At 39.8% G+C, this 26363-nt stretch overlaps 4 protein-coding genes across 4 annotated transcripts; 3 read left to right on the top strand and 1 right to left on the bottom strand.

The window, feature by feature from the left end:
* Positions 1 to 240: 240 nt before the first annotated feature.
* tspan36 (tetraspanin 36) lies at positions 241 to 8275 on the bottom strand. Its single transcript, XM_037778853.1, has 7 exons — positions 8053 to 8275; positions 3882 to 4073; positions 3602 to 3676; positions 3372 to 3467; positions 2201 to 2347; positions 1778 to 1861; positions 241 to 1108 (listed from the first exon to the last, which is right to left on the bottom strand). The coding sequence occupies exons 1-7, from the start codon at positions 8110 to 8112 to the stop codon at positions 1028 to 1030; spliced, it is 735 nt and encodes a 244-aa protein (XP_037634781.1). The 5' UTR covers positions 8113 to 8275; the 3' UTR covers positions 241 to 1027.
* A 4143-nt stretch (positions 8276 to 12418) lies between these two features.
* LOC119492300 (protamine-like protein) lies at positions 12419 to 13495 on the top strand. Its single transcript, XM_037776652.1, has one exon. It carries the CDS (start codon positions 12526 to 12528, stop codon positions 13084 to 13086), a length of 561 nt encoding a protein of 186 aa, XP_037632580.1. The 5' UTR covers positions 12419 to 12525; the 3' UTR covers positions 13087 to 13495.
* A 4167-nt stretch (positions 13496 to 17662) lies between these two features.
* On the top strand, positions 17663 to 21026 carry mpeg1.1 (macrophage expressed 1, tandem duplicate 1). The gene is made up of 2 exons (XM_037778341.1): positions 17663 to 18162; positions 18545 to 21026. The coding sequence occupies exons 1-2, from the start codon at positions 17710 to 17712 to the stop codon at positions 20222 to 20224; spliced, it is 2133 nt and encodes a 710-aa protein (XP_037634269.1). The 5' UTR covers positions 17663 to 17709; the 3' UTR covers positions 20225 to 21026.
* Positions 21027 to 21839: 813 nt separating this feature from the next.
* On the top strand, positions 21840 to 25381 carry prf1.5 (perforin 1.5). The gene is made up of 5 exons (XM_037778342.1): positions 21840 to 22145; positions 22447 to 22707; positions 22920 to 23191; positions 23669 to 23810; positions 24191 to 25381. Exons 2-5 carry the CDS (start codon positions 22453 to 22455, stop codon positions 25076 to 25078), a joined length of 1557 nt encoding a protein of 518 aa, XP_037634270.1. The 5' UTR covers positions 21840 to 22145; positions 22447 to 22452; the 3' UTR covers positions 25079 to 25381.
* Positions 25382 to 26363: the final 982 nt, after the last annotated feature.

Below are 26363 nucleotides of genomic sequence, written 5' to 3' on the forward strand. Positions count from 1 at the left end.
GCTTCACCACTCACTTCCCACATACACACAAACTGGCTCTTTGATAGGATCATTTGCGTTTTTGCGTCAGCCACCGTAGTTCTCCTACACGCTTAGCACCCGGTAGAATCTTCAGTTGGTTGCAATCTGCAACCTCACCGCTAGATACCGCCAGATCCTACATACTGCACCTTTAATACTGTAAATGACAATATGTTGAAAACACAGAAAGACACAGAAGAAAAGGCAACAATACAATAATGTGATATAACTGCACCAAATTCTGGGTGGGTGTGCGGGCACAATGTTTATTGTATATGTACACTTAAAAAAAGAAAAAAATTAAAACACTCTTTTAAGTACATGCTGCTCATTACATCATGCTACAAACATGTCTCCAAATAAAAATGAATAAAAAAAAAAAAAATAACTGCACCAAATTCCAAATTATTGTGACATTTTCACCTTTTTAATTTAGAAACATAATAAACAACCAAAGTCTAGTGATGTAGAACTGTCACTTAATTAATACAGTTAACTGACCATAAAACTTCATATATATATATATGTATATATATATGTATACTGTATTTAGTTGGCTATAAATATTGCAATCCTAAATAAGGCATTAAACCGCTGTCCTTTCGTTCACAATCACATAACACTTAAAATATAGTTTGAAGTCCTTCATCATTAGTCCAAATAATAACACAGTAGTTGGGCTGAGACAGTACAGGGACCTTTGGCTGCTCAACCATCGGAAACTTTATCCAACAGGGAAATTTAGACAGTAACTCAAAATTTAAAGCCACATTCAGCAGCCAGAGGAACATTTGCGCTGATTTCATATATGGAGGAATGCTCTGGCAAGATCCCCTTTACACTGAGACAAGGTCTGCCACTTAATTATACTTTATATGCCGTTATTTAAATAAAACTTTATATTTGTACAATGATTGGCCTGGATGTGTCTGTACACGGCTGAGTGAGTGGTCAGCAAACCTAGTCCAGCAACATGAAGAGGTGGTAGATGGTTGCAGGAAGTGGTTCAGGCATACAGAGGCTGGTAGCCGCTCCTCCGGTTGCTAGCTCTACAGGTGATCACACAAACGCTCAGCATCCCAAAGAACTGCAACAGAAAAGATAAAGGTAATCAGACTCAAGCTCTTCTAAGTATTTCTAATCTATTTTCTGGAGGTTCACGTGTTATGTTTCGGGACAAGGTACTTTAGTTGCTATATTTGAATGGATTATTCAACATATCACACGATCAGGGCGAGGTACGGAAATGCATGCACTTGAGAAGTATAACATGGCACAGAGAGGAGTATATGTAGCCTGCTATTCCTACAAGATACACCATCTACTGCACCGATTGATGGGTCGCTCACTGCACTGTAGGGGTTGCAACTTACAATTATTTTCATGGTTGATTATTTTCTCAATTAATCGATTAGTTGTTTGATCTCTAAAATGTCAGAAAATGGTGAGAAATGTCGATCAGTGTTTCCCAAAGCCAAAAATGATGTCCTCAAATGTCTTGTTTTGTCCACAACTCAAAGATATACGGTCATAGAAGAGTAAAGAAACCAGATAATATTCACATTTAAGAAGCTGGAATCAGAGATTTTCAACTTTTTTTTCTCACACTGATTAATCAATTATCAAAATAGTTGGTGATTCATTTAATAGTTGACAACTAATTGATTAATCAATTAATCATTGCAGCTCTACTGCAGTGATAACAGAGAGTGGGATTTACAGTAATACTCCTTCACAGCTATGCGACTGTCTTTACCTTGACGATGGCGAAGCCAAGAATGACCAGCATGGCGTAACCCAACACATCGTGTAGGAGCTGAGCCAGCTGCACCTCACAGCCCTAAAATACAGACACAAGTACAGTGAGTGCACATACATACATACATACATATATACATTGAATATTGACTATTGTCCGTCTGAAATGTAGCTCTTGCTTTATTGCCTCAGAGGTGGGAGATAATTTGATTTTGCAGACTTTATATTTTGAGTCATTAAAAAAGCATTAAAAATCGATAAACGATAATTCCTCCTCAAAGTCCTCTCCAAGTCGCAGTTGGAGAAGTATTTAAAAGTATTTATAAAGCAATACCAAATAAACAGCTAACAATCCCAATGTAACCACATGTACACCAACATAGTATTTATGCCAAAAAGAATGTGCTTCTGTATGACTTACCTGTGTGTTAAGCAGATTTGGTTGGTCCAGTCTGCCGGTGCACTGTGTGCTGTTTTTGCAGCAGGACACAGGCACGGTGTTGTTGTGGTTCTTGTACCAGGAAGTGTTGGACCAGCTGGTGTAATTCATGACACCACAGCACTGCAACTGCACAGAGACACAGAGAGAACAGACAGGTGTTAATATAGAACTAAAAAACAATATGGCAGAGAAAAGGAAAGAATGACGCTATATGAGAAGGCGTCTACCCTCTTACACTATATCATCAACATAGAATGTTGAGTGAGTTACAGTACATAAGTTATTTGGGGATGCGTGATATTTTTTATCTTCCCACTTTCAATCAACCTGCTATTTCATCTACTACTACTTCTGCATTTCCCAGAATGACTTTTGACGAACCCAGAGGTGTGAATTTGGTGCATTAAGAGCACGTAGGTGGAGATGGCATTAGTCGTTTATGGAAGTTATTTTTATTTGTCCGTATTGTTGAAGACTTTTCTCTCACATTTTAGCTGAGCTACAAATACCTCAACATGAGCAACATACCATGATATGTTTGACCATATACCAGGACATTGTTTTTCAGAAAAATAAAAATACATCACCAACAAAATATACTGTAGGAGCCAAAATGTGTATTTAGCCTGTATTGTTTATCATTATTTGTTTAGGCTGCACACATTGTTTTTGGTTTCTATTGTTTCCGGTAATTGGCACATGGGTGAGGTTTTCACTTTATTTACCTGTTCACTTGGACGACAGGATTCAGACAAAGAGAGTGAGTTAGGCTCGGACATTTTCTGCTGACCGTCACGTCAGGTCCTACTTCAGTTTTTCCATAACAGTTGTTGCTTGTAATTCTTTAAGTTTATTAAACAGCATAAACGCATCTAGACTAGGTATGGATTGTTTGAATGCGTCACACAGTAAAGAGCCTACTTAGCCTCTTAGCAGCTTTTTGATTGATAGCAGTCGCTACATATACAGTATACTGTGTTTTAGTGTGTGTCTCTTAAAAGGCAAGAGAGAGAAAGACAGACTGAAGAGTAAACTAAAAGCACAGGAGAAGGAAATGAAAGCAAGCATGCGAGACAGAGAGAGAGAGTGCAAGCAAAGCAGAAGAGAAAACAAAGCTATTTTTATAGCTACAGTAGAATATGATACCAACCTGATTCTGCAGGAGGTCCACAGCTGAGGTCTCAGGACCCTCTCCATCATACTTCATGAAGACGTCATTCATAGAGCGCTCCAGGTCCGCGTTTATCTGGAATGAAACACATTGTTGGCAGCAGCCATGTACAAATGTGCCAGATTTAAAAGGGTGGAGATTGAATTCCTAATATGATTTAGTGTCAGCAGCAAACATTGTGTGACAGAGAATGCTTGTCTGTGACTCACCTTGCCTTGGTAGATGAAGCTAAATACCAGAGCAGCCACTTCAGCTGCAAAGATCCCCATGATGATCAGAAAGAACTGGAGGGAAAGAAAATGAGAGCAATTTATTGAGTGAAAGGACAAACAAAAGCTCAGGGGAAACAAAAATGAAACAACAACAATAACTAACACTGTAACCGAAACAATAAATGCTGAAGTGGCTGCTCTGATATTTAGAGAGGACGGCTGGAGCACAAATAAATCATGGCCTCCGCCTCCTTTCTCCTGCCACACACACACTTACAAACGTGAGGCCGACTTTGGACTCCCGGATTGTGGCGCAGCATCCCACCAGACCAAAAATGAACATCACCACGCTGACGCAGATGATGATCGCTGCTGGGACCATCGTGTACTTGTCCTGAATGAAACTGTTAAAGTTGTCATAGCTCTTGATCACGTAAGCACCGACGTAGGCCAACGCTGCTCCTGCAGCCTGCAGAGAGGAGAAAACATCATGTTACACATCAAGGTGTTCATTCACAATAGACAATTTAGCAATATAGTGAGAATAAACATTTAACAGGTCTGCATATACAGATCAGAATGCTTTCACTATTACATATAAAATCTAGAGCTGCAACGATTAAAAGATTAATTGTAAACGCCAGCTATTTTGATTATCGTTTTATCGGTTTGAGTCATTTTTTTAAGGAAAAAAAAAGTCAAAATCCTCTGAATCCAGCTTCTTAAATGTGAATAACTTCTGGTTTCTTTACATTAGACTGAATATCTTTGAGTTGTGGACAAAACAAGACATTTGAGGATGTCATTCAGAGTTGAGGGAAAAGAGTAATTGTTTTTTTGTTTTTTAATTATCATTAGAAGATATTAGTTTTCCCCTTATGTTTGACAGTTATACTAGGAATAATCAAACCTCAGCTTACTTAGACTTTGTTTCCACAGTACCTTGCTTTGTTAAAGGCAAACACACATTGATAGAATAGAAAGGTCACATGATCTGTGCTGCAGCTGAAAGCGTCACGTTCAAATTCTGAATGTCAAATAGCAAAATCTGAGAGGAAAGAGCTGTTTTTTTAATCTTCTATTCACGAATACTGATATAAGATTTGAGTCAGTTTGGTCTTGTTCTGCTGATGTGACATAGTTAAAGAAACAGTAAGTGAAATGACCTTGATCAGCTGCTTGTTGAAACACTGTTAGATAAAGGGATTTGTTCTCCCTTTATTATCAGCTGGGATCTCATGTGATGAACTAAAAAACCATGAAGGTCACTGATGGTCTTTCAGATATGGATAAGGCATTAAGTCACACCATCATCATCATCGTCATGATCAGCAGTGAGCTCTCCAATCATAAGACTACAAGTATGTGGGCCAATTGTGTGCATACAGACTGGAATCACTGTGGCTCATTTTAAAAGTCACTGTAAAATGACACAATTCTGTTTTCTCTATCTGGTCTAAAAAACAAAACAAAAGTCTAGACGGTCAAAACAACAGACACGTCAACAACAGAGACAACTGTTAAGAAAACAGTGGCTCTAAAGCACTTATCTTGACTTCCCTTTGCCCTTTGAAACTCACTGTATTGACCTGATTCAAACTCCAGTCTGAGATAAAAGAAGCCCAGTAGGTTGGGAAAAACAGAGCAAGAAACGAAATCAACTGCTGAGTGATGAACGCTACATAAACAACACTTCAGAATCTAAACTGAAAATGAGATTATACTCAAATATAACTGTCTGTGTAAATCCTGCTGTTATATACTGCTGGAATATGAGAATATGTCGTCAGTTAATTTTCCTTTGCATGGTAGATGGAAAATTTGCGGCAAAAAGGCGACGCCACTCTCCTGTAGTCAGAAATCCCCCTCCATGTGTGCAGATTAGTGTTATTTTCAGTATCACTTCCCCTGTAATGGCATGAGTTATACATTGTGTGCTTGTCTTTGTTCCTATGTGTTTTGTGCAGCCAAACAATCATTCATCCTCCGCCACAGCCTCATGACTCACTTCTCTTAATCACTCCGTAGTCACGGGATCCCTGTGGGGTAGTTACTCTACACCCCCCCTCCACCGCTCACCCCTAATCTTCCCAGAAATTCTGATCTTGTGCCTAAGAAGCAGCACAAAGAGGCTTACACAACGTATAGTGCCCCCGCTCGGTGCCACCTCTCTGGAATGTGAGAAAACCTCTGAGGCGATGTCTCTTCATCTGAGGGGATGATTTTAGCTGGACCCTGCTTGTAAATGTACTTGTACTATATCTTAGACCAGATTCCAGGAGGGCAGACATGATGTAAGTTTTACAATCTGGGAAAGCAAGTCATGATATTTCTGCTCACGTGCTTCCAAACATTCACTTGATCTTTTAAACGTGTGATTTCCCCCGTAAAATCACCCAATTTCATCAGAAAAAAAATCCCTTTTTATTACACAATTGGATTTTATCACATCAAATCTGAATATTCTAATTGTTAAGTGAAGCTTTTAAACACGTTTTCACTTTCAATATCTGCCATCTTTTGAAACTTTGGGAACTTCAGAAGACTTTATGTAAACTTTTTGGGGTTTGTACAATGTTTAGCTGTGATTTTGTAAAGACAGACCAATCATTAGAGTTTACAGTAAAAGGATAATTTGATATTTTGTTTGAATTATGATTTTGTTTTTAAAAGAAGTCTCTCCCATGTCCAAGTTACTGTTAATCTTGTTAGAAATGTGCACTTTCTCACAGCTTGAACCAGCATTGTGACTTGATATCCTTGATGGTTGAAGCTGATGATGTTAAAATTACATCAAAAACAACCCAACAAAAACTACTCTACTGTTAAGACTCTTGGCGTACAACGACGGATGGAGGATGAATTAAAGATGAATGCTCACTATTGTATTCTAATACATGGACTTGGCTTGTTTAGCCGGCTTGACAGACCACATAATTGGGATATAGCTGTTGGGAGCAATCCAGATGTGTGTGAAGCTTTGAAATATTTGTTTTTATAAATGAGATGTGGCCTCTCATTAAATATGTACTGCCTTGTAACAAGAACCAATGTGTGTGACAGAAATGTGTTGTGTTGTAGGGATATGCTGTGTGTAGAGCTGCAACAATGAATCGATTACTTGTCAACTATTAAATTAATCGCCAACTATTTTGATAATCGATTAATCGGTTTGAATCATCTTTAAGAAAAAAAAGTAAATTCTCTGATTCCAGCTTCTTAAAGGTGAATATTTTCTGGTTTCTTTATTCCTCTATGACAGTAAACTGAATATCTTTGAGTTGTGGACAAAACAAGACATTTGAGGACGTCACCTTGGGCTTTGGGAAACACTGATCTACATCTTTCACCATTTTCTGACATTTTATTGACCAAACAACTATCAAGAAAATGATCAACAGATTAATCAACATTAATCATCATTACTTGCAGCCCTATAGCTGTGTGTAATGCCTAGCTGGTGAGAAAAACAAGAAAAGACTTTTTTGATTTTGGAATATGGTGATGTTTGGACCCTTCACACATTAAAAACCATTCAGGAGAGACTGATCATTCAAATGTATACCTGATAGAGGTGAGAAAAGTGTGAGACAAAGAGAGAGAAACAGCTATACATTGGAGAGAAGACTGAGAATGAGGAATGAGGAAGTAAAAAGTGGAGGTGGATACTTGAATCAATGCCCATGTTTCCTGCTGCAGTTCTCTCTCTCTCTCTCTCTCTCAGTAATCAAATTACACAGATATCAGCCACAGATGGGCACCAAAGTATACTGGCTCCCTTTAAAAACCCATTTCCTCTGAAGGAAGCAGAGGAGAGTTGACAACTGGAGAAATCATGTTGAATTAGTAATAATTATTATTATTAATTACAAAGCCAGATAATGAACACTGGTAAACTTTGCTAATGAGTCACAGTTCAAGATAACTGGCTGACAATGTTACAGCTAAATCCGGTCAGTCACTGATCCCCCCCCTGACCTAAAATCAGCTGAATTGAATCTCACATTATTGGGAACTAGTTAGTCATAGCTATAAGGAATCACTTGACTTACAAAGAATGATGCAGATGTGAACTATATCAGGATACAGTCAAAATGAGGAAGTACACAGTGTGGTGATATGCGACCAGAAAACTGGGGCAGGTCACCAGGATGTTTACCAGGTAGAACTAATACCTGATAAACAGGATGTAAACCTTAAAGGGCGCACAGAATAATAATAATAATAATAATAATAATAATAACAATAATAATAATAATAACAATAATAATAATAATAATAATAACAATAATAATAATAATAATAATAATAATAATAATAATAATAACAAATAGCGATGATTGGTAGAAAAAGGCAAATCTGTTGTATTGCAAAGCCACCAAAACACATTCCTTCCTAGAGAGCCATCAATTGAAATCTGTGCAGGTGGAAGAATAACAGCGACTTACCCAAAATATCAAGCTGAGGAAGAGGAGGACGGTCTTGGATGTGAAAATCCCGCAGTCCATGATGATGTCTGATGAAGAGATGAGGAGATTGAAGGAGGACTGTCTGAGCTGCTGTACAGGGTTTTATCTCGCCGAGCTGCTGCTTCTCTCCCCTGCTGTTTTGGTCACAAGTTTTCTCGGTCTGTCTGGCATCAGTGAGTGTGATCACATGGTCACATGCTTTGGGGAGGAGAGTGATGTAACACAGCAGGTCCTACAGCCCCCCAGCTCCTCCCACCACCACCACCACCCACTGCTGGGAGGCATCACATCACATCACACACACCACTTCCTCAAAAGAGTGGAAACAATCACACACTATAGACATAACAAATAATACTTTCATGAGAAAAAGTAACTGTTGTTCAATACCGCAGATGTTTTCTTGTGGTTTGAACACTGACAACATTTTAGGTAAACATTTTAAAGGTACGGTGTGTAGGATTTGGCAGCATCTAGTGGTGTGGCTGCAGATTGCAACCAACTGCGTACCCGTCCGCTCAGCTGTCCTCCCTTTTGTAGACCTCAGTAACGTGATCAGCTGAGTGCAAAACTGTGGTAACGTTGTTCACCAAATCCAGGGTCTGAAAAGTTGAAGCCAATGCAGAAGGGTCTTAAACTTGCATTCTTTCAAACAGCCAGCAGGAGGCGACTCCTCTGGTTACAAAAAGAAGTCGGATTGTATAGAAGTCTATGAGAAAATGAGCCTACTTCTCACTTGATTTATTACCTCAGTAAACATTGTAAACATGAGTTTATGGTCTCAATCGCTAGTTTCAGGTCTTCTTCAATACAGCATGATGTTCATTTAGTAGATTATGGTCCCATTTAGAGTCAAATAGACCATAAAGCAGGGGATGCTTTAGGGCGGGGCTACCTTTTGATTGACAGGTCGCTACCACGGCGTTGTCCGGTCCGGGTGTTGTCTGTGTTTTCGTCTTACAACTTTAACCCTTTCACAGTGTGTTTTCAGTTCTTGAAAGTTAATCATAAACTTTTTGGTCACCTGAAAATTATTTATTTATTCAGCGTTCGGTTGTACTTAGCTCCACCCTCTCGTGTCACTTCTGGTTTCAAATAACCAAGATGGCGACAGCCAAAAACCAAGATGGCCATGGCCAAAATGTCAAACAGGAGGCTTCAAAAGGGCAGTCCACAAACCAATGGGTGACGTCACGGTGACTACGTCCACTTCTTATATACAGTCTATGCTTTAGGAGCAACGTAAGTCAGACGGCGGCTGGCGGTACCACGGTTTTGTACTCTGCGGCTCACGTTACCGCAGTTTCTCAAGCGTGTCAGAGAACTACGGTGGCCTTCAGGTAACATAAAAACGTAAAAGACTCTCACGAGAGCCAGTGTTTGGTTTGTCCCTTTTGGGCTACTGTAGAAACATGGCGGAGCAACATGGCGGACTCCGTGAAAAAGATCTGCTCCCTATGTAGATATGAAGGGCTCATAAACTAACAAAAACACAACAATTCTTAGTTTCAGGTGATTACTAATGAAAACATACTTAGTAATTTTATATTCCATTTCTGCTAATAGATCCCCAAAAATGTTACACACTCATCCTTTAATACTGAGCTATGTATGAATATACTTTTATCTTGATTTAATATACTTTAGCATCCACTTTGATTTGAAAATATAACTTTTTAGTTTTTCAAAAGTGCACCCCCCTCTTTTTTTCTATTTTACAGTTTTTTCTGAACTTATGACCCCACAATCGTACCACAATTCTACTGTATTTTATCGAGATTGAGTAATGACTGCATTTCACAGGAATTGTGAGGCTGTCATCAGTCTGTGGATTACTTTGACAGGGTCACTGGATGACAATAATTCCCTCTTCTGCTCCTCGCCAGTTAATAGCAAAGATCTCCTTTGACACAAAAAAAGAGAGGACTGTGTAACTCACAGTGGACATTTACTGCTACTAAACAATGGTTTTATTAACACTACTTCTATAAGGGGAGTTGGAGGCCTTTTATCTGCTGAAGTGAATGTTTCAGTTGTATCACCACAGTGGCACTGGTAGATACTTGATTTAATCCACTGACACATTTAATGAGGAAGCACAATATAAGGTTACAGCTGCTCTTCTGATCATGGCACAGATAAAGGCACATTATACTTTCAAAACACAACAGGGCATAATCTAAAAGGATTCACTTGTAAGTACTACATTCCTTATTTGGTCATTAAAAGTCCTGGTAGACGTAGAGGAGACAAACAAAGAAACAAACAAACAGGACCTGATAACAGTTTCAGTAACCTTTTGCTCAAGGAAGTCAAAGTTTTGGTTTTAATCACAGGGACAACATGTCAGTTACAAAAAAATCAGATTCTTTATCATAGTGATAAAGAAAGTCATTTGTGAGGGACTTTCTCCCACTCTCTGTCCAAGTACCCTGTTGAGATTATAACTACTTTATGTGATCTGATATGTTTGCTTCATTAGAGTGGATTTAAAGGTTTCTACACTCCTCATCGACAGAGAAAACATCTATACCCTACAGTGGACATTTTAAAATGTAGATAACTGACTTACCATTGACAAGCCATCTAAAAGCACTACTGCATTTTTTATTGAAGCTAATTTCATTCACTGTTGTAATATGTTCTGTGTGTGTTTGTGTAACAGGAGGAGGCGCTATCAGTGCACGACAGAAGGCAGTACTGCATTAACTAATCTCCTCCCACACACACACAAACACACATTATCTCAAAGTGAGAAAGCGCAAAAGAGAGACAGACATAAATTTGATATGGTTTGAATAGAAAAGTTTAAAACAAATGATATCAAAGAGTGACCAACATGTTTGGTCACATTTTAATGTTGTCAAAGTTTCTTTTTCCATCTCAATGCCATGCAAATGGAAGTACTATAAATGCACAATAATCTGCCTGAACTTTAAGGACTAATGCAACAATTTAATTTTAGTTATTAATGTTTTCTACTGTTGTTAAAACATCAGAAAACAAACCTGCACTTATAATATTGATAACAATAATGACAGTAATAATAACAATAATAATAATGGAAGAATCACACAAAAATACAGAATTTTCATCAATAAGTCAAACTATTGAATATATAATTTATGTGAATATACCTACAATTTGGTCAAAGTGAAATTACTGATTGTGCACAAAAAAAGAACAATGCAAAATGTTTTCAAATAATATAAAGTAAATACTGTTTTATGTTAGAAATCTGGCTGAACTTCACATTTCAAATAGTCCTCAACGCTATAATAACCCACTATACTGTAGAGTAGTTTGTGCTGTTCATTTAACAATAGCACTACAGACTGAAGAAAGGCAGTCAGATGAATATAATATACAGTATGTTACATTTGATTCATTGATTCCTTTGCACTTGATTTAATTAATATATTTAATATACAGATGATATTGCTGTTAAAAGCTCATACTGGAATTATTATGTTTTTTTCTTCCTGGCATCATGTCCTAATAAAATGTTTAAAGTGGTTGTCAAACCACAGACTCGCACTTTAATATGAAAGAAACTGGTTTTAAATATACATGCATGCTAATGTGAATGCATCCCTTTCATAAAGAGGGAAAAAGTTAAAAAAGAACCGGGAAATTAATCTATAATTCGTTTCTCTGCCACTCCTCCTCACAGACTGATAACTCTTATTCTGGCTGAGGTCCATCTGCCTCCACACAGAGGAGACACACAGTAGAGCCTATATAATATTTTCACTATACAACATATGATGACATAAAACTTCATTTTCTGTTATTTAATGGGTTTTTTTCATCTCACATTTTCATCACAAATGTCCTGCCTCTGTGTTTCAGGATATTATATCTATGCTGAGTTCACAATGGCTGGTCTACAAGGCAACTGTGTTTCTTTGGTCATCTTTAAATGAATTTAATCAGCAAAAACAGCTGAAATAAAACCAACTTTTGAAGCCAGTATATCCGGCACATTACTATTTAAGCTTATTTAATCATACAAGTCTGTACTTGACTGTTTAGAGGGTGTAACCTTGTTAAAATGTTGAAAATACACGCATGAAATTACACTTTACAACTGCCAGCCTGTAATTACATTAATACATTTTATTAAATCCCTCAATAAAAATATACACATAGACAGTTAAGATTACGCTGATTCTTATGATGTGCTTTTCATGCTGATAACCAACATTTTACGCAGGAGTTTTACTGAATAATCCAGCTGGAGAAAACACAAACTTGATCAGGTTTTGAGATGGAGAGAAGAGGCGCGCTGTGGTGGAGAGGCTGACTCTCCACGGTTCTCATCGGGGTGATAAAGGGGGAACCATGTCCAGAGGGTGAGCAGAGATATCACTCTGTCCTCTTCTCTCTGTCACTCTCACAGAGATATCACTCTGTCCTTCTCCCTCTCTGTGACTCTCACTCACTATTACAATGTCTTCTGCTGTGGCTGCTTTGCCCCTGGCGACTCCGGCCAAATCTCCCAAGAAGAGAGCCAAGTCTCAAGTCAAGAAGAAGACTGGTCCCACAGTGTCAGACCTGATACTGAAGGCCGCCTCCGCATCCACAGAGCGCGGTGGCGTGTCCCTGGCAGCCCTGAAGAAGGCTCTGAAGGCCGGAGGATACGACGTGGTGAAGAACAAAGCCAGAATCCTCATCACCATCAGACGCTTGGTGGCAAGCAAATCCCTGGTCCAAACCAAGGGCACCGGTGCGTCGGGCTCCTTCAAGCTGAACAAGAAGCCCCCCACACCAAAGAAGAAGAAGGTGGTGAAGAAGAAGGCAAAAAGGGCAAAGAAGGCCAGCCCCAAGAAAGCCGCCGGAGGTGCCACTCCAGCAGCCAAGAAGTCACCTAAGAAAAAGAGCAAGGCAAAGAGTCCGAAGAAAGCCAAGAGGCCCGCTGCAGCCAAGAAGCCCAAGAAGGCAAAGAGTCCTAAGAAGGTGAGACGCAGTGTCGCCAAGTCTACCAGGACCAGGGCTGCTGCCAAGAAGTGAAAACTCTCTAAATGAACACTGAATGCAACCAAACGCCTTTCTGGAGGCGTTTAACTCGTGTGTGTGTGGACCAAAATTCAGCATTCATCCAAGAACTTGAGCTTGCTTTATAGTTTTTTCTATAATAAAAACACTGAACCTGCTGTTTTGACGCCCCTTTCTGCCGTGGTTTGTAAAGATTTGAATAGCAATTGTAGAAAATAATAAACATATTTTAATTTATTTACAGTGTGCCCTGTGTTTTTTTTTTTATCTCAGTTTGAACAAAAATAACATTCACAAACTGTATAGCCTATAGCCTGTAACATTTGAAATATTCTCACTTCATGCAAGAACTCTCTGGGTAAAAAACACAGTCTGTTGTTGACAATATGAAACTGAGAAAAAATAAAACTTCTTTGAGCATTTAGATCAACTGTTGTCATGTGTTAATAACGTTTCAGTTCATTTTTACATTTATGACCAAGTGCATTGTTAAGTTATAAAATAATAAAATATATTTGATAAGGATTTAGAAATGAATCCAATGTCTTTGATTTTAGGAATCCAAAGTACAAATATAATTACTGCAGCCAATAAAAGGTTATATAACATTTTTACATTTCCTGCTAGAAAAAATATATTACCACAGTGGATTAGTGATAAGAAACCCTCTGTTCAAGGCTGGCGTAAAGTGATATTTGAGATGGTCCCTTTGGAATATCTTACAAATATTCTAAATGCCAAAGTAGATCAGTTCCACAATATCTGGCAGCCCTATCTGAATTATATTGGACCTGATCTCTCCTCCATTATCTCACAAGGAGTCTCCTGAACATGAACTCATATATCCTGCGACTTCCCTGCACTATGGATTATTTCCTATGACCTCCTATATACATTTTTTGATCTGAGCTGTACCAGTGTTTGTTGTTGTTTTGTTTTTTTATTGTGTTTGTGAAAATAAGAAAACCCAATAAACATATAAGTGAAAAAAAAAAAAGTTACAAAATATCTTTATATCTTTTGCGAGTGTATTATATAGGAAGCAGTGACTGAGTGAACATGAGGGCTGATTTCGGACACGTGCTTGATTTATTGGATTCACAGTGACGCAGCAGAACGCGCGCAAACGTTTTGAAGTGGCGCCTTTACGCACCGTTACGCACCGTTACGCACGGGGACCAATGCGTCCAGCCCTGTTTATTCACTGGTATTCACACACATTTCAAGTGTTTATTGTGTGGCGGACACAAACAGCTATTGTGGTCACAAGTTATCTTGAACAAAACGTGTTTATGCGTCTGCATCTCATATGAAAGCCAATTTGCGCCAATTTGAATGACACATTGATATCAGCAGAATCCTGTGGGTGAAACCAGGCTGGTCATAATAACACAGCAGCTGGTGACACTCACCCAGCTTCTTGCCAAACATCGCCACTGACAACATTGGGGCTTGATGGGCGTGACGAGTCGGTTCGTCTTATCTCCATCACTAAAAAACACATTCCAGGGCGATAATTCTGACCGGCCGATGAATAAAGGCACACCATCCTCATCCAAGATTATGATGGAATTAATAATAATAATAATAATAATTAAAAAATGGATTTATATAGCATCTTTCAGAAACCCAAGGATACTTTACAAAGGGGGCACACAAAATCATACTAATAAATAACACAGAGGAGAAACTATAGCTAAGTAATTAAAAGAGTGATGTGTAGGAAGAGTCAGCTGAGATCATAGGCCTTGATGAACAGGTGGTGTTTGAGGTGTTTTTTGAAAGTGTCCAGGGTTGAAGCTTTTCTTATTTCAGGAGGGAAAGAGTTCCAGAGGGCAGAGGCCTAATGCCGCAGATTAAATAGTGATTAGGATACTTCTAGGGAGTTTGGATGAGATAAGTAGGCTGCAGGTGAACAGAGAGGCGGGATGTCAACTAGTAATGAGTCAAATATATAAAAAGTCATAAAAAGTATGACAAAAGCTGTGATCTATATTCATACACAACTAAAGGCATTTTTGATACTATATCAGACAAGATAAGATAAGATAAAATTAACCTTTATTAATCCCTGGAGGGAAATGCAGGTGTCAAAACAGCAACATCAGCAAACAGAGTGAAACACAGGAGAGGTAAAGGTATACACAAATTATAAGAATAGAAACAGAAATATAAAAGGTACAGAGTGAATGGGTGAACATAGTGTGTGCAGTTCGTCAATAAATAAATGTAGTATGTACAATACATAAATGTAATATGTACATATGTGCAGTCTATAAAGTGGTATATAGGATGTATAGTGTAAAGTAAGTGTAAAGCCAGTGGTTAGAGTCCAAGAGGGTTTCAGATAGTGCATGTTTAAAGTTCTTAAAGTCCTCATGGTTCTCATATGGGGGTCAGTCTTGGTTGTGGAGCCTGATGGCTACCAGCATGAAGGACTGACCCAGGCGCTTTGTGTTGTGCCGAGGGGGGATGAGTCTGTGGCTGAAGGTGCTCCTCATCTTGACTAGCTCATCATGGATATGCTGAAGTACTGAGGTCTTGAACCAGTAAAGTGAAGGTATTATATACAGTAGCCTATGTGGTGACTCACACAGCTGTAGAGCTCATCATGGTAACTTGCTGCCACCTACTGGCCAGATCCAGTAATGATTATTTAGCTGGAGAGGAAAGAAACTGTTGGCCGAACATTAAAGTTTCACCTCAGGTCATATATATGTTTTCAAGATAGTTAATAGAAAATGACAAATATTCATATAAACTAGCTAATATTTAGTTTGCCTATTAATTACACAAACGTATAAATATGCAATCAATTGGAAAAATGTAGCACTAACAAAGTTAAACCTGCTGTAGGCAGAATGTTTTTGGCATCATTGGGCAAAAATTCCATATTAACCTTTCAGCATATTGTAATTCAAGTGTCCTGAGAGAAAACTAGACTTCTGCACCTCCTCTTGGCTCTGTTTACAGGCTTTAGAATATCTAGCCCATGACAGGAGACTTTGGCCAATCACAGGCAGCTGTCAATCACCTGCGAACTCCGATCAAATGGTCAAACTAGGGAGCACTGATCAAATATGAATTAATAATCTGTTACTGTTACTGCTAATAGAACATGTAAATAAGTAGTGCATTTAAATTTATTTTTCTGTTTTTAAAAACAGGATTTCTTACATTTGAGTTGCACTGGTATTGTTTATTGGTATTTATGTATTTTTAGATCAGTAACTCCGTCGCTTGAAAGATGGAAAAATAGTCAAGAATCAGTTTTTCAATGAAGGCGCACTTGTTACTTTATAGAGAGTAGTTTTGAGTCCTGTGATCCTATCAGTCTTAACATGTTTTTCAGAGGTGAGGTGTAGGATGGTGCAGTCAGATAAGTCACGTATTTACCCACAAATAAACAATGAGACAAAATGGGGAAGTTCACCATAGGTGACATGGAACAAATCATTTTATGTTGTTTCTCATATTGCTTTAAATGTATACTGCATTTATTGCAATTCTGATTCTACGTTCGTCCCTACATGTATTGTTTTCACTTTTGTATTTGTTTTGGTTTGGCAACATTCAAGTCTAAGCTTGACTGCTGGGTGTAGATGTTGGGTGATGACTCAGAGGAAGAAATTCTGAGGACATTCCCAGTGACATACACTCATGTGACTGTTCAAACACCACCATTTCCCTTTCCGTACATCTTGTTTTATTATCTGCTTTCTGTTCCCTTTAATAAGAGGAAGTCTGTGAATAATTTAACCTTCAAAGTGGAAATAAAAAACAGTGTGAAACGGAGCATTTATCAACCAAAGCAGTGTCTGCTCCGTTCAAGCTTAAGTTTTGTTTCCTCTTTTTTCCTCAACCATCCTTTCGTGTGCACTTCAGCTCTCTCTTTCAGTCACTTTGCTTTCAAATGGTAGCAGTTTGCGTGTTGGTTGGGGGAATAATGAGAAAGAAAGTTTAAAACTGAACCAATACATACTGTAGATGACAGGCAAGTGTATTCAAACTCTTCCGGTGTATGCACTGCTCTATTGTACGTGGGATAACTCTTGTCGAATGTGTTTTTTTTCTGACAAATAATGGCTAAGGTGTTTGTGCTCGGCTGTCTCTTTTAATTACAACTGTAGATGTTTAGAAAGGTTTTCATGACTTCTGCATATTAACCTCAAGTTACAGTTCATTTCATTACACTTTGCTTTTATCAAACCAATAATGCACTGACTGAGAAATCACATCTTTAAATCACTTGAATGATTAACTTAAATTACAGTAGTTGCAGTATATAAAACACAGGTTAATGGCTCTTATTGTAGGTTTTATGATATTGTCTTTAAATATGGTTTTATTATACTGTGAAGTTATTTTTATGTGATAGAAAATGAGCTAAGTCATAATTTAGGAAGAATATTCATGTTAAATTCCATTTTGGCCAGTTGAGTTCTTTTATTCTGTTAAAAAGTAGCCTGAAGTATAGTTTGGAGTAAAAAAAATGCAGACTTTCAGATGAAAGTGAAACCTCATCCTCCCCCACCCTTAAACTGGATGTTCCTGTTTTGTCATATGATAAACTACATAATAGGAGGAGGAACTTCAACTTTATAGTCAGTCGTCTTAGCCCTTCTTGACACAGTCATCATGAAGGCAGCAGTGGTGACCCTCCTGGCTCTCTCTCTCCTCCATGTCTGCTCCTCAGTCCCTATCAGCCGCCCCACCAACTGGCTCCGACAATGTCGCGCCTCCACCAACCTCTCCATCACAGCACTGGAGGTGCTGCCGGGCGGAGGCTGGGACAACCTCCGAAACATAGATACAGGTCGAGTTATGAACCTCAGCTACTTCCAGTGCCAGACCACCGAGGACGGGCTCTACCTCATCCCAGATGACGTGTTTGTCATCCCCCACAAGGAGACAGGTGTGGAGACCAACTCAGAGATAATCAGCTCCTGGCTGGAGCAGAAAAGCTCAACATCGCACTCCATAAATGCAGAGGTGTCCTTCCTCTCGGTGCTGAACGGTAAATTTTCTACAGAGAACCAGAGGATGAAAACCCACCAAGTCAAAGACTCTTCAACTACGGCCAGAGTCCAAGTAAGTTTCTATTTTCCTAGTAAAAAGCAAATATAGTTGTGGCAGCAATGTGGGATCATGAGCTAAAATAATCTCACAAATATTTTGTAATTATATAAAAGAAAGTACTACTCTACCATGGATTACTTATAGATTTGGATGAAAAAAAATGTTGAGTGCTCTTAAATATTTTATGTTTATAGGACTATTTAACAGAGCCAGCATTAAACAACATTGCTGTAAATGTGGCAGTGTGAGCCAGAAGGCTATATTTCATCTGTAGTTCCTGGACAGATGTTACAGATGTCACCTTAAAAAGAAAATAAAGAAAAGGAATACAAATTTAAAAAGCTGAAATAAAAATCAACTACAACCTAATGATATTTAATCTTTTACTTCAAAGGTTCGTAACTTCATCTACACAGTTAAGGCGTATCCAGACTTCACTCTGGACACACGCTTTGCTCAACAAGCCAAAGAGATAGCCGATGCAATTGAAAACAACCAAACAAGGAATGCGGAATATCTCTCAGAGAGGATGGTGCTGGACTATGGAACCCATGTTATCACTAGCGTCGATGCTGGCGCGACTTTGGTGCAGGAAGACTATCTCCGTTCTTCATATGTGTCGGACAGTGTGTCAGAAAGTTCCTCTGTCAAAGCGCAGGCAGGCTTTAACTTTTTTGATAAACTCAAGTTTGACATAAGCAGTCAAAGTACACAACAGAGCTCATCACTTCAAACTTACCAGTCCAATATTCAGTACTCTCTTATCCAAAGCCATGGCGGCGGCATACCTTTCTATCCTGGCATCACTCTGCAGAAGTGGCAGGAAAGTACCAGAAACAACCTGGTTGCTATCGATCGGTCTGGGTTTCCCTTACACTACTTTATAAACATCAACACCATCCCTGATCTGCCACATCCTACAGTTGGCAAAGTGGCCGTTGCAGTGAGTCAGGCCATAGAGCGTTACTACATGGTCAACACGCGGCCCGGATGCGTCGACGTCAACTCCAAGAACTTTAACTTCCAAGCCAACATTGATGACTCATCCTGCGAGGGCGCTGCTACAAACCTAAGTTTTGGTGGCGTCTACCAACAGTGTACTCAAGTTAGCTCAGACGCAGGACCACTATGTGATGCCCTGGCACAGAAAAACCCTGAAACAGGGGACTTCTCCTGTCGTTCGCCTTACTTTGCTACTTTACTGAGATCAGAAGTGAGACAGCAGGGTTACAAGTCCTACGATTGTCACGACCAACGCTATCGGTGTGGGTTTTTTGGTCTTTCACATTGCCATCGTCAAGTATGTCAGGACAACTACCACGTTCGCTCTGCTCGCATCGACACCTACTGGTGCTCTGTAAGAGGACAGGCCCCAGACAACTCAGGGTATCTGTTTGGAGGCTTATATAGCCCCTCTCTCCTGAACCCCCTCACCAACGCCAAAAGCTGCCCTCCAAACTTCATTCCAGTAAAGTTTCTCTCGGATGGCCAAGTGATCTGTGTGAGTAGAGACTATGAAGCCGGCAGCAGGTTCTCAGTACCATTCGGTGGCCTCTTCAGTTGTCAGTCAAACAACCCCTTGGCAAAGGATCAACGTCGCTGCCCTCCTAAGTTCAGCCAGCACCTCGCCACAGTGAGCGACGGCTGTGAAATTCTTTACTGTGTCCAATCAGGTCTGTTCACAGGTGGAGATCTGCTTCCGGTCCATCTGCCACCTTTCACTAAACCTCCACTTGTCAGCATGCAAGCCACAAATACAGTGATGGTCATGACTGAAGGAGAGAAGAGCTGGGTCAGAGTGGGGCACACCAAGGCGTGGAAACTGGCAAATCCAGAGGAAATCAAGGCAATTGTACAGCAGCTTAACCCAGAATTAGGTCAGATGTCTAGTGGTGAAAAGGCAGGGGTCGCCTTCGGGGTGATGGGTTTGATGGTGCTGATCATAGTGGCAGTAGTCCTGTTGAAGAGAAGGAGGAGGCTGTCTGGGTTTAGGACAGCTAGAGGCTATGAGGAAATACGTAGTGAGGTTGACCGTGACGAAGGAGAGAGAGAGACACAGCAAGATGAGGCTTGAGAAAACCAAATAGTTTAGAGAACAGAGAAGTTAATCTGGCAGACAGATTGTTTTTAACTTCCTTTTTAATTCTCACCTCAGAAATCACTATGATGCTTACATAAGCGGAAATGTTTCACATGTTTAAGGGCTCCTAGTTTGAATCAGTTATACTTTGCATTAATTATTGTTCCTTTGAAATGTCTATGAAACCAATCAGAAATGCACATTTCAACAACTACTATAGATAATAACTATACGTTTTAACAATACATTTATTGGTAGACATTTTTTTCCTGATAACATGATGTGTACTTCAAGCCGTTGCTTAGAATAAGTATATTTTGTATTTTGCACATTAAAAACTTGATCATATTATGTTTGATCTAAGAAACGTGACTCCAGAGCAATCGGCCTTTGAAATCCCCAAATAGCACAAAGCAGAAGCGCTTTCCAAAGGCCACATTGAATCAATACTGCCCTCATGTGGCCAAAATGCATAATGTCAGGTGGTAAATGATATATTTTTATACCCCATTTAAGAACCTGTATACCTCGTATGTCTTTACATTGTACCATTCACAAAACAGGTTGTTTGAAATTTTTAAAACATTTTTTTTTTTTTTTTTTTTTTACATATATCTGATTAAAATTTGTGAAATTTTTTTTTCTAATATAAGAAGCATTAGATTAAGAATCTACTGTGTTTTGTATGTAACATTTTGTCTCAGGTTAATAAATTGTCAAGATTTATAGATGTATGTAAATGAAACTCTTCTGCACTGCACTTAACTACTAATAAAAGTGGCATTAAACAATTTAATGGATCTATATCTTCATGTTTACATTGTATTTATGCTTGGTATGCCTCTGTTCTGTTCATAAAAAATTTAAGAAATGCCCTAAATTCTCAACAAATACCAGCAGTCATTTAAACAAAGTAATTGCTCTTGAAACAGATCTGAGTTATGAGTATGTATCTTTTGTAATCTTGCAAGTTCACAAAATGGCGTTATATCTTTGAGCTAAATCCAAACACAGACTGTATTTACACCGCATAGTGTTGAGGTTAGCACAAAATGCAAAAGTACACTGTACGCATGCATAAGTCTGTAAACGTGGCACCGAAGCACATACTGGTTGTCTAAATAAAACAACGTTGAACTCTCTCTCTCTCTCTGCACAGAGAGGAACGTTTATCTTCCCTAACCTTACTGAGAAACCACCAACCTTCCACCCACATCCATAAATAGACAATGGCAAGCTGACATCATGGTGTTGGTGAGGTTATCAGTACACAGACAGGCTGCTCAGACATTATACACACAAGAAACACACACAGACACACATGTACTGTACACTCAACGTGCACGTACATACATATGCACAGAGCCATTTCCTGTAAAGAGTGCTCATACCAGTGTGCATCTTTTCTCTCGTGACTACAAGAATCTCCCTCCCCCCACACATGCACGTGCACACACACATATACAGCTGTGAGGGATTCATAGAGCTGGGTCATGAACATGAAAACAAACCCACTCATGCTGAGGAAATTGTTATGGCCTGGGGAGAGAGAGAGAGAGAGAGAGAGAGGAAGAGAGCCAGCCCTGAAGCAGGGGAACTCCCTCCTTGGTCTTTTTCATAGGGCAGAGGACGGACAAAAGGGTGCACCCAGCAGGCTTTCAGCACAGCCAAAGCTCTCTCAACCATCATTTAATTTCCTGCAGGATCAAGAGTTTAGTCAGTTTGCCGTTCATCTTTCACAGTGAGTGGCGCCATCGATGGGGTTCGTAAAAAGAGGGAGGCACGACAAATGTGTTTTTCTTGGCTGTTAAAATCTGGAGAGGAATTTCAGTGGGCAGAGGACGCTACAGTCTGACAACTCCTAAAAGGAGACGAGGACACAATCTGAAGGACGATAGATTGAATACAGTCCAAGGTAAGAGAGCATGTCTATTTTGTGGTGCATGTCTCTGTTATGCACGTTTTAGAGTTGACACAACATCTGTGGCAGGATTACTCCAGTTTATTAAGCAGAGAGGATTAGAAGCTCATCTGCATTTACTGTGTAACATACGTTTTAACTATAAGGAAAAAAATGCAACTGCCTACGATGGGCTTCATATCAGACACCCCACTTGTTTCATGTTAAAGGCAGTATTTCATAGCAAAAAAAAGTAATCATTAAAATATAGACTGTACTGACTACTTTCTCGCCCTCCGTGTGTTGTTACATTTAGGCAACCATGCAACGGCACAACGTTCTTCTGCTCACATTGGCTTTACTGGTCATGTTGGAGGTCTGCAGGGTCCGGGGCTGTCGGATTGGCTCAGGGTCAGAGTGTGAGAAAGCCCCTTTTGTCCCGGGCTACAACCTTGCAGGAGAGGGTTTTGATGTGGTGCGGATGCGTCGCACGGGGGCATACGTGATCAATGTCAAAGCTCATCTGGCTGAAAACCACACCTGTACACTGTGTACAAACCGCTTCCAAGACGGACAGGTGAAAACTATACAACTCAGCCTTCTCCTCTCACTCTTTTCCATGGTCGCTTCACTCAGTCTAAATTCCCGTCACTTAATTCCATCCAAACCACTTTTTCCCTTCTTTGCTCCTCTTGCCATGTGTTTTTTCCTCCCTCTGTATTCCATGCTTCCTTTATTCTTCCTCCACCTGCATCCCACTCAGCATCCTGCCCTTTCTCTCCTCCTCAGATTCAGAGGCTCCCCGCTGCAGTGCTCGACTGGCGTCCCTTCAGCCGCTGCAGTAAGCAGCTTTCTAGTGCCCTCCACCACTCTGTGGACTCCCTGCTGCGCAGCTCCAACTCCCTGGTTAACAACAACTGGGGCCTGGGCTTGAGTTTAGATAATATTGGTAAGGTCGTGCTGGGAGGAAGCCGCTCAGACTTGGCAAAGTTTGCTCGTTCGCAGCACAGCGTGGACAAGGCCACTTTTGCCATCCATGAAATCAGTTGCACCTACTACAGGTAAAGACAAGTGGAGCTTTGTAATTATATGTAATTTGCTGATTCATGTATTATTACTGGGATTATATTCAGCTCTAAAAATATATTCTTATGATGAGGCAAATGGCTTTTAATGAATTATTGTTCCATCTATATACATAGTATGGGTGTAAGAAAATATCAAGTATCGCTATATTATGTTTTGTGATACTGTATAGATTCTTAAAAACACTATGGATTTTTAATTAATAGTTTACATGCAAAGATTAACACAGTCAATACTTTATTTCAGACTCTTAATTGCGTAGGTGTGAATGTGAGAGTGAATAATTGTCTGCCTCTATGTGTCAGCCCTGTGATAATCAGGCGAACTGTCCAGGGTGTACATTGCCTTCGCCCAATGTCAGCTGGGATCGGCTCCATGAACTTGACTGTTTATCGTTTGTCACTTCAGAGAAGATTATATTCTCATTGAACTCCACATGCCTGTTTTTCCAGCTACAGGCTGGCTGATCATCCCCAGCTGAGTGCAGAGTTCACAAAGCATCTGAAGAGACTCCCACAGAGTTTGGATACAAGCCAGAACAGAGCCTTATATAGACGGCTGATAGACACCTATGGAACACACTACATACACCAGGTCAGTGGTCAATAGTCTTCTTTTCCTGCCTTAGTACTTTTGCTGCTGAATGTCTTTTTTTTTTTTTTTTTTTAAATGTTATTTTTTTGGGGGCATTTTTTAAGCATTTTATTGATAGGACAGTGTTGAAAGGGGGAGAGAGAGAATTGACATGCGGAAAGGACCACAGGCCGGATTCGAACCCGGGTCCACCGCTGCAAGGGACAGAGCCTTGGCGATACATGGGCGCTCGCTCTACCGACTGAGCTAACTAGCCGCCCCTGAATGTCTTTTTGATGTAGTTTTTTGCAAAGTGCAAATAATGCTGAAGACGATGACATAGGGAGGGATGATAAACCTTTCAGTTTTTCAGCCTTCAATTCAATGTTTGTGTCTCCTAGGTCCAGCTTGGTGGTAAGGTGAAGCGAATCACTGCTTTCAGGACCTGCCTGGCCACACTGAAAGGTTACTCCGAGTCCGACATCAAAAACTGCTTGAATTTTGAACTCCGAATGGCTCTCGGTTTCCTCCCTGGCAATGCATCCTTATCCAACAAGTGCGACAACCTCCTAAAGGGTAACATGAGCATGGGTTTCTACCAAGGCTTCATGACCCACAAGATTGAGGTTATTGGAGGGGAGAGGTACTTCCCCGACATCCTCTACCATGAGGACCCATCTGAGGCGTACCAGAGCTGGATGAGCAGCCTCCACGACAACCCTGATGTGGTCTCTTACGCCATCTTCCCCCTGCATCATCTGGTGGAGGACTCACAGATCAGTGCTAATCTGAGGACCATTGTCACAGAGTATATTAAAGATAACCAGCTGCAGGAGGACCGGCCTGGTTTCAAGAACTGCTCCCCGACTTCCAACCTGGACCATAACTGCTGTCCTCTACGGGCTGGCAGAGGAACTCTTAGACTGGAGATCCGCAGAGCGGCAGGTCTGAGGGCGGACACCTTCACAAAAACAGATGCCTACGTGAAGATCTTCTACAATGGCATTTACGAGGAGACCGAGACTGTGATGGACAACAACGACCCAGTGTGGAACGCAACTTATGACTTTGGGTCGGTGGAACTGGGTCAGTTGTTGAGGTTTGAAGTCTGGGATAGAGATGTGCTTTACAACGACGTAGCAGGTAGATGTGTTGTATTCCCTGAGCGAGGAACTCACTCGCTAAGCTGTCAGTTGAACAAAGGAGTTCTCTATTTCACATACACCATCAAATGTGACGCTCACTTGACAGGCTTCAGGTGTGGACGATACTCCCCCAACGCCGAGTAGATTATTAGATTACAAAATGTAGATTTAAAAATTTTCTTCATACATAATGTTAAACTCTGAAGTATATGATTTTTCAGCAGGAGCTAGTAAACTAATTTCCCATGCATTTTAACTGGAAATATCTGTCGACATTTTGGATGCCAAACAATCTCCCCCATTTCTCACATACATGTTCAGTAGTTGTTGATCAGTTCATCGTTTTCTATGTAAATGTCTTGTAACATTTCAGTATTAACTAACCAAAGTCAAAGTCCTTGTGCATCCATTGTACATCCTAAAATAAAGTGATTTTGATGTAGGACATTTAGGCTACTGATGTATGTCACTTTGAGTTATCTTAAAGGTACAGTGTGTAGGATTTGGCGGCATCTAGTGGTGTGGTTGCAGATTGCAACCAACTGTGTATTGTGAGCCGCCGACTGTAAAACCATGGTAACGCCCACGCCTCGCTCAGAGGCCATTTTTAGCATAATAACACTATTTTAGGAGCAACGGAAGTCAGACTGTGGCTGGCGGTACCACAGTTTTGCACTCTGCTGCTCACGTTACTGCAGTTTCACAAGCGTCTCGGAAAACTACAGTGGCCTTCAGGTAACGTAAAAATTAGATATTTGGTTTGTCCGTTCTGGGCTATTGTAGAAACATGACGAAGTAACAAGGCTGACTCCGTGAAGAGGACCCGCTCCTTATGTAGATATAAATGATGAATGAAATGAAACATGAAAACATAGCTATGAATATTATATTCCATTTCTGCTAATAGATCCCCGAAATGTAACACACCGTTCCTTTAAATCTGATACAATGGCATTGAGTATGCATTGATAACCACAAAGGCTACACACAATCACCATTTCTACAAACTTACTCATGTATGTGCTATATACAGTAACAAAAGCAACACACTTAATAATAAAAAAACAAAACAATACTAAACATTTATGCTCCCGTTGCAAATCCATGGATCCTTTCAGGACAATTGGATTAAGTCCAATTAATTTTGTATCTTCCGGTATCTAGATCTTAATGTCATTAAACTGTATTAAAAAAAAGTACAGGTTTATATCTGTAGTTCTAAACAATTTACATTATTTAGACATCGTTTTTTAAATTGGCATGAAATTTAATTATGATTTTAGTAGGCTGCTGTTCAAAAATGAAACTCAAAAGGGGCAATCTTCCTTTATATATTTCTTACATGGGGTTTAGTGAAAACCCAAATGTATACCACAGACATTGTTGTTTCCAAACCTGGTGTTAGAAAGGTGCAGGTCTTTCATCTGCT

This window comes from Sebastes umbrosus, chromosome 8 (assembly GCF_015220745.1).
Source record: "Sebastes umbrosus isolate fSebUmb1 chromosome 8, fSebUmb1.pri, whole genome shotgun sequence".
Classification (NCBI taxonomy): domain Eukaryota; kingdom Metazoa; phylum Chordata; class Actinopteri; order Perciformes; family Sebastidae; genus Sebastes; species Sebastes umbrosus.

What these genes read in the sequence shown, in the direction of transcription:
- tspan36 (XM_037778853.1), bottom strand. Translation starts at nt 8,112, where the DNA reads ATGGACTGCGGGATTTTCACATCCAAGACCGTCCTCCTCTTCCTCAGC. An exon ending in CCAAAGTCGGCCTCACGTTT is followed by an intron (nt 3,677 to 3,881) that starts GTAAGTGTGTGT and finishes CTTTCCCTCCAG; the next exon opens with TTCTTTCTGATCATCATGGG. An exon ending in CAAATCTGCTTAACACACAG is followed by an intron (nt 1,862 to 2,200) that starts GTAAGTCATACA and finishes TCTGTATTTTAG; the next exon opens with GGCTGTGAGGTGCAGCTGGC.
- LOC119492300 (XM_037776652.1), top strand. Translation starts at nt 12,526, where the DNA reads ATGTCTTCTGCTGTGGCTGCTTTGCCCCTGGCGACTCCGGCCAAATCT.
- mpeg1.1 (XM_037778341.1), top strand. Translation starts at nt 17,710, where the DNA reads ATGAAGGCAGCAGTGGTGACCCTCCTGGCTCTCTCTCTCCTCCATGTC. An exon ending in CAACTACGGCCAGAGTCCAA is followed by an intron (nt 18,163 to 18,544) that starts GTAAGTTTCTAT and finishes TTTACTTCAAAG; the next exon opens with GTTCGTAACTTCATCTACAC.
- prf1.5 (XM_037778342.1), top strand. Translation starts at nt 22,453, where the DNA reads ATGCAACGGCACAACGTTCTTCTGCTCACATTGGCTTTACTGGTCATG. An exon ending in ACCGCTTCCAAGACGGACAG is followed by an intron (nt 22,708 to 22,919) that starts GTGAAAACTATA and finishes TCTCCTCCTCAG; the next exon opens with ATTCAGAGGCTCCCCGCTGC. An exon ending in GAACACACTACATACACCAG is followed by an intron (nt 23,811 to 24,190) that starts GTCAGTGGTCAA and finishes TGTGTCTCCTAG; the next exon opens with GTCCAGCTTGGTGGTAAGGT.